Source organism: Onychostoma macrolepis, chromosome 07 (genome assembly GCF_012432095.1).
Source record: "Onychostoma macrolepis isolate SWU-2019 chromosome 07, ASM1243209v1, whole genome shotgun sequence".
Taxonomy (NCBI): Eukaryota; Metazoa; Chordata; class Actinopteri; order Cypriniformes; family Cyprinidae; genus Onychostoma; species Onychostoma macrolepis.
In genome coordinates, this window is record NC_081161.1 from 4,113,040 (window position 1) to 4,124,192 (window position 11,153).

The 11,153-nt window shown below is 35.3% G+C and overlaps 1 protein-coding gene across 1 annotated transcript; it reads right to left on the reverse strand.

Annotated features, from left to right (window-relative positions):
* Positions 1 to 794: 794 nt before the first annotated feature.
* On the reverse strand, positions 795 to 5,059 carry myl12.1 (myosin, light chain 12, genome duplicate 1). Its single transcript, XM_058782198.1, has 4 exons — positions 4,900 to 5,059; positions 3,175 to 3,389; positions 2,378 to 2,539; positions 795 to 1,620 (listed from the first exon to the last, which is right to left on the reverse strand). Exons 2-4 carry the CDS (start codon positions 3,359 to 3,361, stop codon positions 1,448 to 1,450), a joined length of 522 nt encoding a protein of 173 aa, XP_058638181.1. The 5' UTR covers positions 3,362 to 3,389; positions 4,900 to 5,059; the 3' UTR covers positions 795 to 1,447.
* Between the last annotated feature and the right edge of the window lie 6,094 nt (positions 5,060 to 11,153).

The following is an 11,153-nucleotide window of genomic DNA, read 5'->3' on the forward strand; positions in this document are numbered from 1 at the left end:
TGTACCATGTACCTAGGGCAAAAGCTGCTTTTTATTATTTACATTGCAGTTTTTTTTGTTGTGATAGTGTCTCAGTCCACATTATATGCATACTACTGTTTTGAGGAAGCCAGTCAATTTGAATAATAACAATAATAATTGAGTATATATTATTTTGAACTAATTTAGAAATACATATTTGATCATTTTAATAATTATTTTATTTTAAATTGCAGTACTTACAATAGTTACACCCCCGTCTCTTAATGCATTGTGTTGCCTTCTTGAGCATCAGTAAATGTTTCCACCTTTTGTAATAGCTGTGTATGAGTCCCTCAGTTGCCCTCAGTGTGAAAAGATGGATCTCAAAATCATACAGTCACTTTTGGAAAAGGTTCAAATATGCAGATGCTGGAAAACCAAAGAACGTGCAGGAGCTGGAGGATTTTTCTGAAGAACAGCAGGCAGTTGAACTGCTCAGGACCAACGAGGGACACATGAACAACTATCACAAAATATAAAAACAGTCGTGGATCATCCAGGAAACAACACAGATTATTAAGATTCAAGGGTATGTAAACTTTTGAACAGGTCATTTTTATAAATTCAGTTATTATTTTGTCTTGTGGAGTATATGCAAATCTGTTATGTGAAATAGCTTATTCAGGACAGTATTAAATAAAAAATAACATGCAATTTTCATGATCCCTCTTATTTGGTTTCAATTATTAACATTTTGCACATTCTGCAAGGGATATGTAAACTTACGAGCACAACTGTCTATATAAATAAACAAAAACAAAAAACTGCACATGAAAGTTTTAACGAGAGATTTATTCAAAATATTTAATATTACAAAATGTAAAAAGTTAGGCAATGAAATCAAATGAGATCAAATGCATCTAAACATTAACACGTTCACATTTTTTATCATCTGAATCAACACAAAAAATGAGACTCGTCTTAGACGTCTGAGAGACAACTTACTGAGTGTGACTATGTATGTACTTTAAAGTTACTATTATTAAAACCCAAGACATGGTCAAAATATATGAAAACATGATCCATGAGAGCCCTGTACTTATGAAATACTTTCACCAGTTAACAGTGAGGTGTGATGAAATCAAGTGGAATTTGTTCCAGTTGGCATAAACCAAAACACCGGCATGCAAGCCTAAGAATAAAACAAGTTTAAACACCCAAAAAAAAAAAAAAAAAAAAAAAAGTGCATGGTTCAATCTTCCATTTTAACAGCTCAAACCATGAGTAGCATTAACTGTGATTCTATATCATAACCCATTCAAAATATGAGATCTTATTCCAGTGAGTTGCACAGAGTAAACACTTAATTTTCATTCAGTATATTAAAGTTAAAGGTGGGTTCTCATGGGGATTCGGGTCAACGGACAGCACGGATTCTCTCACCTAAAGGAGGATTTTTAAAGAGGACGCAGGGCGTTTTGTTTGTTTAATCGTCTTTGTCTTTGGCTCCGTGTTTAAGAATACGGGTGAACTCCACGTAGTTGAAGTTGCTCTTTTTATCGATCGGCGCTTCTCTGAAGAGCTCGTCGACTTCTTCATCCGTGAATCGATCACCCATAGTGGTCAACAGCTCTCTCAGGTAGTCCTCCTGAACGAAGCCTGCGAGAAGAAAAAAATAAAAATAAATAAAAATCACAGCTTCATCTTAGTCCGATCTGCGGGTTTGTTAAGAGGGTTAACTTTTTAACTGAATAAATGTAATTTTCACAATGAACTGATTTATGCCGATTAAATATAAATAGTTAATAAAAGCAAATAGTTAATAATAAACTATGCCATGATTTTATATTTTTTAACCATTTCATTCATGCATGACTTAGCAACATGCATCACATTAAGTTTATTGGTAATACTTGTCATTTGTTAACATTAATGTATTAACTAATATGAACAAACAATGAACAATACATCACACTATTTATTCATCTTTTTTAATTTTAGTTAATAAAAATAGTTGTTCATTGTTTATTCATGTTAGTTCACAGTGCATTATCTAATGTTAACAAGCACAACTCGTGATTTTAATAACGCATTAGTAAATGCTGAAATTAACTAAGATTAATAAATGTTGTAGAAGTATTGTTCATTCCTAGTTCATGTTAACTAATGTGAACTAATGAACCTTATTGTAACTGTTACCAGGTTTATTTTTAGTTAAAACTGTGTAACTCAAATGGAAGGTAATTTTACATATAATTCAGACACAGTAAATAAACCTCATATTTAAGCTTAAAATCACGTTGAGTGCAGGACAGCTGTAATATTCAGCTATTCATTTTAAAGGCATTCATTGATGCGCAGCATGACTGCTGCATAAATTGTGTTGCATGAATTCAAGAAGAGACAATCTGTTCACCTGTTCCTTCCTCGTCAAAGCAGGCAAACGCATTACGAATGACTTCCTCTGGGTCTGTCCCGTTAAGCTTCTCTCCAAACATCGTGAGAAACATAGTGAAGTTTATGGGCCCAGGAGCTTCAGTCATCATTGTCTCCAAATAGTCATCTGTTGGGTTCTTCCCTAAGAGACAGAGATCCACACATCAGATTCACAAACATATGTGACCCTGGACCTCAAGACTAGCCATGAGGGTCAACGTTTTGAAATTGAAAAATAAATAAGCTTTCCGTTGATGTACGTTTTGTTAAGATAGGACAATATTTGGCCGAGATACAACTATTTGAAACTATTATCTGGAAACTATTAACTATTAAAAAATCTAAATATTGAGAAAATTGCCTTTAAAGTTGTATATTACTTGTGCATTTTACTAATCAAAAATGAAGTTTTGATATATTTACAGTAGGAAATTTACAAAATATCTTTACTTAATATCCTAATGATTTTTGGCTATTTGGCATACCATTGTTGGCTATTGCTAAAAATACACCCCAGTGACTAAAGACTGGTTTTGTGCTCCAGACGTTTTGTAATCTAGATCAATTTTACACGAGTCACCACAAGAACTACAACACGTTTTAAAAGTAAGAGGTGTTTAACGTGAAAAGTGGCATTGCAATCTTCCAAATGTGACCAGTTCCTGCATTATGTACTCAGGAGAAAGTACAATTAAATTGGAAACAATGCAAAACAAAAGCAAGAATTGTAAGCCATCCAGGAACTGACTGTGGTCCTCGATGCTAGTAAAATCTTACCAAGAGAAGCAAGCATGTCATGAAGATCCTCCTTATCAATGAAACCGTCGCGGTTCTGGTCGATCATGTTGAACGCTTCCTTAAACTCCTGAATCTGCGACTGATCGAACATAGCGAAGACATTGGAGGTTGCCCGCTGAGGGCGTTTCTTGGTGATCTTTCCCTTGGTACGACATTTGCTCGACATTTTGGCTGTATTTGGTTTTACCTACAAGCTGGAAAAAAAAAAAAAAAGACAGACGCATCACAAACAAGCCCCAACACTTACAGATTCACTTGCCAAAAATAAACAGTTTACTATTCAGCTCAAAAAAGAATTATAATAAGATTGAATTGTGCATTCTTTTTGTGCACCAAGCAAAATGAAAAGACATCTATAACGTCTTGTTGGTTCTGCAAAACTAGGTATCTGCAGGTTTTCCTGAAGGTACTTTTCTTTTTTTTTTTTTAAGAGCATGTAAAGAAAATGTAAGGAATAAACTGAAGGGAAAACAATGTCACTAAATGCAAATGTCTAGGGATCGCAAAATGAGTTGTATTAGCACTTTAAAAGTTTGAAAATACAACTTCCAAAAGATCTACTGCATTGCTTTTAATTCATTTTACAACAACAAAACTTTACTGTACATTCTGATCGAAAAATGCAGTGCTGTTCTTCCCTCAGTAGTTTTCTTATTTTCCAGTTCAAACATGTAAAGAGTCTTAAATCAAGACATTTACTTGAGAAGCAAAGTCTCGTTTTCTGTCAAACTGATCAACATGAAATTAGCTAATATTAAAAAAAAAGCATAAGCTCACTTCAATATCTCAAAACAAGACTATCTTCACTCTGCATTTCAAGTAACATTATCTTGATTTAAGGATGTTTAGATATTTGTATTGGGGGAAAAAACTAGGAAGATGTTCATTTATGCAACGACTTAATGAATTTAAGACTTTCTGCTCCGATTTAAGATTTTTTTTAAAAGGCCTTAATTTGTGAAAGGGGGAATTACGTCTTTTAAATACCTTATTTAGACCTACAGAAACCATATAAAAGCAAAAATGTCTTATTGAGAATGTAAAATCTCTTCAGCCAGGGCAACAGTTGTTAATAGATGTGAATCGATGTCTTTTAATAACAATATAGTAACACTTTCCCATAAAAGCAATATGCCTCAGATCAGTTAATCAACCCCGGCTATTATGAAAACCCTGTTGCAGTATCTGCTGAAATGTTGCGGCAAGTCCTCCTGCATTACATCAGCCACAGACTTTGCTCACACTGGGATCAATAAAGCCTGCGGAAGGAGGGCGAGCGCCTCTGTATCATCGTAGCCTACATTACTGACCTATTTGATTTAATTATAGCACATTTGAGTTAATGAGGACACTGTTTACAGTAAAGCTCAAAGCCATTTTAGCATATTTTCGATGACAAGGTCAAACAAACCATGAAATGAGACAGGAAGCAAGTATAACTAGACTTTGGCAAGAGCTTAACGTTACATAACTACAAAATTTAAAACTACAAGCGAGTAGCACTTGAATATACTACAAATAACGTTAAATAACACTTTCTGGGCAATATTTTGAGGGATTTTTAATCAGAACCCCGAACTCGTATAAATTATATTAAACGTTATAATAAAAATAGAATTTAGTAACTAAATCTTACAAACGACCCTTACGAACAGTCACTACAGATCACTTTTTAGTAATTTAAAAAGAAAAGTAGCGTCTCACCGAACAAATAAGATCGACAGTTCCCAGCCGCGTTCAACCACCGCCCAAACTTCCGGATTTCAGCGTCGCTTCCGCAAACCTCGACCAGACCAACGTGAGACTGAAGGGGTGTCCCGGATGAAATATAAAGAGTCACAAAATGTACCATGACATGCAATAACCTTACGAAAATTTGTTTAAAACGCTCTACACAATATTTATACTTTTGTCATGAGACCAAGTTCGTTAATGAAATATTATAAACATGCCACACCCCTTTATCTCCAGCGTTGGTTTCTGCAGACACGCCCCCAACAAATTCTACGTAATCGTTCTTAAACGTGACCATATACGGTCTAAAATCTATTTTTTCCCGTTCAGCGTGAGGAGACCGCACTGACACTTATTTATTTATTGATTGAAACATTTGTTTATCATACATAGCCTACCTGAAAAACTGGTCGTTTAAAACAAACAAACAAGCAAAAAAAAACATTAAATGAGCTACTAATATATTTTGAAATAATAATGGCAATGCAATTGAGTAAAGAAAAAAAGAACATCATTGTAATCATACAGTCAATCAAAAATGTACATTTGAAAATATGTGTATGTAAATCTTCATTGAAAAAAAGCCTCAATATATATATATAGCCTATGTAAGCCTATTTTTAATTAAAATTGCATTCAAATTAATTAATTTTCTGTCATTATAATAATATCTTTATTTAACTGGACAAATTTCTGTCGAGTTATGCCTACTCTGCTTCACTGAGTTTACTTGACTTTCTTAATCATTTCAAAGCAGATAAGTGAACTTAATGTGTTATACAAAGTTGAAACACTGCATGGTTGAAGCTTAGCTACACAGCCACTGAACGATTTTAAAGTGCATTTATTTATTTTATTTTATTTTTTATTTTTTAACAGTGAAAGTACATGAAAAGGTCTTCATTTTGAACGGTAAACTATAAGCACGCATCATAAATGTCCAAAACGTGGTGTTTTTATTTATTTGTTTGCATGTTTGCATGTTTGTTTGTTGATTGGTTGACTGACTGACTGACTGACTGACTGACTGATTGATTGATTGATTGATTGATTGCAAATATAATGACAAAACTTTATTTTAATTTAAAAAAAAATCCCTTTTATGTCCCACAGGAAAAAGTTGGAGAAGTATTGAGCAGAAGCTGAGATTCAGCTGTACTGAGTGAATTTAGACCTGCATGTGTGATTTCTGCCACAGTTTTAACGCCACCAATACCATGCAACTTCAATGATACAGACACCTTTTTTGAAAGCTGCATTCAAAATTCAATCTCAAAGATCTGAATGGACACGTGGGCGTGATACTTGTTATGCACTACCATTCATAATCAGGATACCTGCAGCATTGCATTATACTCTATGGCCACAAGAGAGCGTACTTTTGATGTAAGCGCGTGTGAAATGTTCCAGCTTTCACTCTATACAACACTTTTCTCACACAAACTAACTGCAAACGATAGAATTTAAGTCATTATTAGAATTATACTCCCGAACTGTATTTTTCCAGTAGTCGCGTTTAATTCTTTATTACAGGCATTCAAAATTATTCCTTATGAAGAAAATCCCTATAAATGATTTATTGACTTTGTCCTCAGTCTGACTGTGCACTGAGGGAAATTCCCTCTGTGCAAGCATACCTGGCAATACATCTAATTCTGATCAGATTTTTTGTGTAGTGCAATTTATTTTAAGGGAAAAAAGCAATGATATGCTGAAAGTCCTGTAGTTTATGGCCTATATTCTGCAGAAGACGCAGTGCGGCAGCTGTGTTTAAACCCATGCTTCAATCCCAGGGTCAGCCAAACGTGTGTTCTTCCAAACACTATTACAAAGACGAAAATACACAGGCATATTCATGACAACAAGGGTCTCATAAACAGGCAGCTGGTCTGAACATGCACACACACAAAGGCACGCTTTTCCAGGAAAAGTAGGGCTATTCTCTCATGGTTTGGCTGGCAATAAACATAACTGGAACTTTGTGCATTATTGTTTAATCTCAGGTGTTTTGTGAGAGTGGCTTTCTGTTTAAGATTAACCGTAGTATTAATAAACTACAAGCACTCGCTCAATTTATTACTGACATCTACCTTACACTTTCCTGCTTTTACCAAATGGAACATGCCATTTTATATAAAATAACTCTTGCCTCTTTCGTACCATTCAACAAACATAATGATTTTTAATAAAAAAGAGTTTAAAATGGATAAAACATGCATCTGCACAAATATAGCTAAAATGAAAGCTCCTCATTATTTGCATATTCATGTGAAGGCCACACCCACTCCGCAAAAACAACTGGCTCAGAGATACAAACTGGACAAAATTTACAATGTTTATTTTATTAAGAATGGTGTAATTCAGCATTATGGTTAACATCTCACTGAAGGATCATTTTAAAATATATTCAAATTGTATTAAATATTACTGTTTTTACTGTTGTTTTGATCAAATATACATGCAGCCTTGGTGAGCATAAAATACGTCTTTCTAAAATAAAATGAAAACATCTTAATTATTCCAAACATTTGAGTGGCAGGCATGTTGTCATGTCTCACGCAAATCTAACAGATATGCATAAATGGTGCCAGACTGCCTACAGAAAAAAAAACCAAAACAAATAAGACACACACACACACACACACATATTGTTGCTGGCATGTGTTGTATGTCATCATGGAGGATAACAATAGCATGGCTATTGTTAGTGCAGACCACAGCTGAGATGAAGGCCTTTGAAAGGAAGAGAACTATAAGGTCAGAGGCTTATGAAGGTATTCTAACCATTTCTCCATGGACAAAGCGGAAAAATCTAGTTTGTTTGTTTAATATAAATACAACAGGCCCAACCTTTGCCTGATTGCCCAAATTCAACCGTACTTTCTTGATATGCAAGAACAATCCTCATTGCTTCTCACATGTCAAGCAAGTGCGTGTTGAGCTTCAGTTAACCATATTTGAAGTTCTCTATTTATGTGTGTTGATCAACGTTTATATGCAAATAAAAGCCTAAATTAAATCCGTTCATCATATAAAGTGATTGTGTCTCTTCAGAAGACTTGGATTAAACCACTTGATTCATATGGATTACTTCTACAATGTTTTTATGGACTTTTTGCAGCATCAGAATTTAATAAAAAAAATTCAAGTTTCATTAAAAAAATTTTCATTTGTCTTTCGAAGATGAACAAAAGTCTAATCGGTTTGGAAAACATGAGGGTGAGTGAGTAAACGATAACACTCTGGTAACATTCTTCTGTCTCTCATGTGTTACAGGCTTTGGCATTTTCGTCTGAATCACATTCCTGTTTGGCATCTGTCAATGGTGTTAGAGGTGCTCTCAAGCCCTTATTATCTGTATCTGATAAGGTTTTATTGCTTGAAGTGGCCCTGCTTTTGGCTTTGTTCAAGACATTTGATGTCTTGCAGGCCTTACAGTTCAAAAGTCATTAACATAAACTTCAGTGCAATTTTGGCTCATTTGGTGATGCTAAAACAGTGGTCTCAAACTCAATTCCTGGAGGGCCACAGCTCTGCAGAGTTTAGCTCCAACCAGCTCCAAATCACACCTGCTTGGAAGTTTCTAGTGATCATGAAGACCTTGATTAGCTGGATCAGGTGTGTTTGATTAGGGTTGGTTTAAACTGTGCAGAGTTGTGGCCCTCCAGGAATTGAGTTTGAGACCAATGTGCTAAAAGATTGAGGACCACAAAATTGGTCAGACTGAAGCTCCCAGGCTCCTCTATCTCTGTGCCAATTTTCAAAACTTTTAAACAAATGGTTAGAAATTTATTAGTGTAAATATCACTGCATATTCTGCCCACTGGTGGCGATAGAGAGTTTAAAAGTCAGACCACAAAACTGGCCAGATTAAGCTCCAAACCTCCTCTACCTCTGTGCACATTTTCACAACTTCTTACCAAATGGTTTGAAAGATATTAGCATAAACATCAGTGCAACCTTGACACACTGGTGGCGCTAAAAGTTTTGAAAGTCCAACCACACATTTGGTCAGATTGAAGCTCCAAAGCTCCACTATCTCTGTGCCAGTTTTCACAACTATTTACCAAGCTGTTTGAAAGTTATTAGTTTAAACATAAGTTAATGTTTGACCCATTGGTGGCGCTAGAAGGTTTGAAAGAAAAATCCCAAAATTGGTCAGATCGAAGCTCCAAAGCTCCACTATCTCTGTGCCAATTTTAACAACTTTTTACAAAACAGTTCAAAAGTTATTAGCATAAACATAAGTTAATGTTTGACCCATTGGTGGCACTAGAAGGTTTGAAAAATCTGAACCCAAAATCTGTCAGATTGAAGTTTCAACCCTCTTTTCTCTCTGTGCCAATTTTCACAACTATTTACCAAGCAGTTCTAAAGCAATAGTGTAAACATATTTGACCCACTGGTGGCGCTAGAGGGTTTAAAATATCAACCTGAAAATTGGTCAGACTGAAGCTCCCAGCCTCCTCTATCTCTGTGCCAATTTTCAAAACTTTTAAATAAATGGTTAGAAATTTATTGGTGTAAATATCACTGCATATTCTGCCCACTGGTGGCGATAGAGAGTTTAAAAGTCAGACCACAAAACTGGCCAGATTAAGCTCCAAACCTCCTCTACCTCTGTGCACGTTTTCACAACTTCTTACCAAATGGTTTGAAAGATATTAGCATAAACATCAGTGCAACCTTGACACACTGGTGGCGCTAAAAGTTTTGAAAGTCCAACCACACATTTGGTCAGATTGAAGCTCCAAAGCTCCACTATCTCTGTGGCCAATTTTAACAACTTTTACAAAACAGTTCAAAAGTTATTAGCATAAACATCAGTGAAATTTTGACCCATTGGTGGCACTAGAAGGTTTGAAAAATCTGAACCCAAAATCTGTCAGATTGAAGTTTCAACCCTCTTTTCTCTCTGTGCCAATTTTCACAACTATTTACCAAGCAGTTCTAAAGCAATAGTGTAAACATATTTGACCCACTGGTGGCGCTAGAGGGTTTAAAATATCAACCTGAAAATTGGTCAGACTGAAGCTCCCAGCCTCCTCTATCTCTGTGCCAATTTTCAAAACTTTTAAATAAATGGTTAGAAATTTATTGGTGTAAATATCACTGCATATTCTGCCCACTGGTGGCGATAGAGAGTTTAAAAGTCAGACCACAAAACTGGCCAGATTAAGCTCCAAACCTCCTCTACCTCTGTGCACGTTTTCACAACTTCTTACCAAATGGTTTGAAAGATATTAACATAAACATCAGTGCAACTTTGACACACTGGTGGCGCTAAATGTTTTGAAAGTCCAACCACAAATTTGGCCAGATCGAAGCTCCAAAGCTCCACTATCTCTGTGGCCATTTTAACAACTTTTTACAAAACAGTTCAAAAGTTATTAGCATAAACATCAGTGAAATTTTGACCCACTGGTGGCACTAGAAGGTTTGAAAAATCTGAACCCAAAATCTGCCAGATTGAAGTTTCAACCCTCTTTTCTCTCTGTGCCAATTTTCACAACTATTTACCAAGCAGTTCTAAAGCAATAGTGTAAACATATTTGACCCACTGGTGGCGCTAGAGGGTTTAAAATATCAACCTGAAAATTGGTCAGATTGAAGCTCCAGCCCTCCACTATTTCTTTACCAACTGTTTAGAAAAACAGTTCTATGAGCTGCCAGTGACTTTTATTCAAGTAGAAGAAGAAGAAATTATAATTACGAAAAGTTTTTAAATGGCTTTTCCAACATTTCCTTCTAAAGGACTCAGGCAGCTCTTTTTAAATTTACATATAGGTTTGGCCTTTATTATTATTAATGATGTTCTAGTAATTTCGTTGACTTCATTCAAACTGTAGGCACTTAATGCAGTTTTTCCAAGATGAAAATGAGATTGTTTCTGTTTAAGCTATAGTTTAGTGGACATGTTCAATATCACAGGTGTAGTTCATCATAGGCCTATATATTTTTTTCTCTGTAACGTTTTGTTTGAAAACGGTGTTGTAGGCTACTATCATTTCTTAAATAAACGCCACTTGGTTATTATGTAAAACCCAAAATCATTCATACTTTTTTATACTGTATATGACAACCGTATAAACTAACAACAAACAGTGTATTTAAAGCGTAAAGAGTTACGTTATGTACAGAACGTGCAGCGTAAAATGCGCCGATGCTCCTGTGCACTACGGCTATATTTAACGGTCCCTGTCGCCATAAAAGGTCGTGAGAGT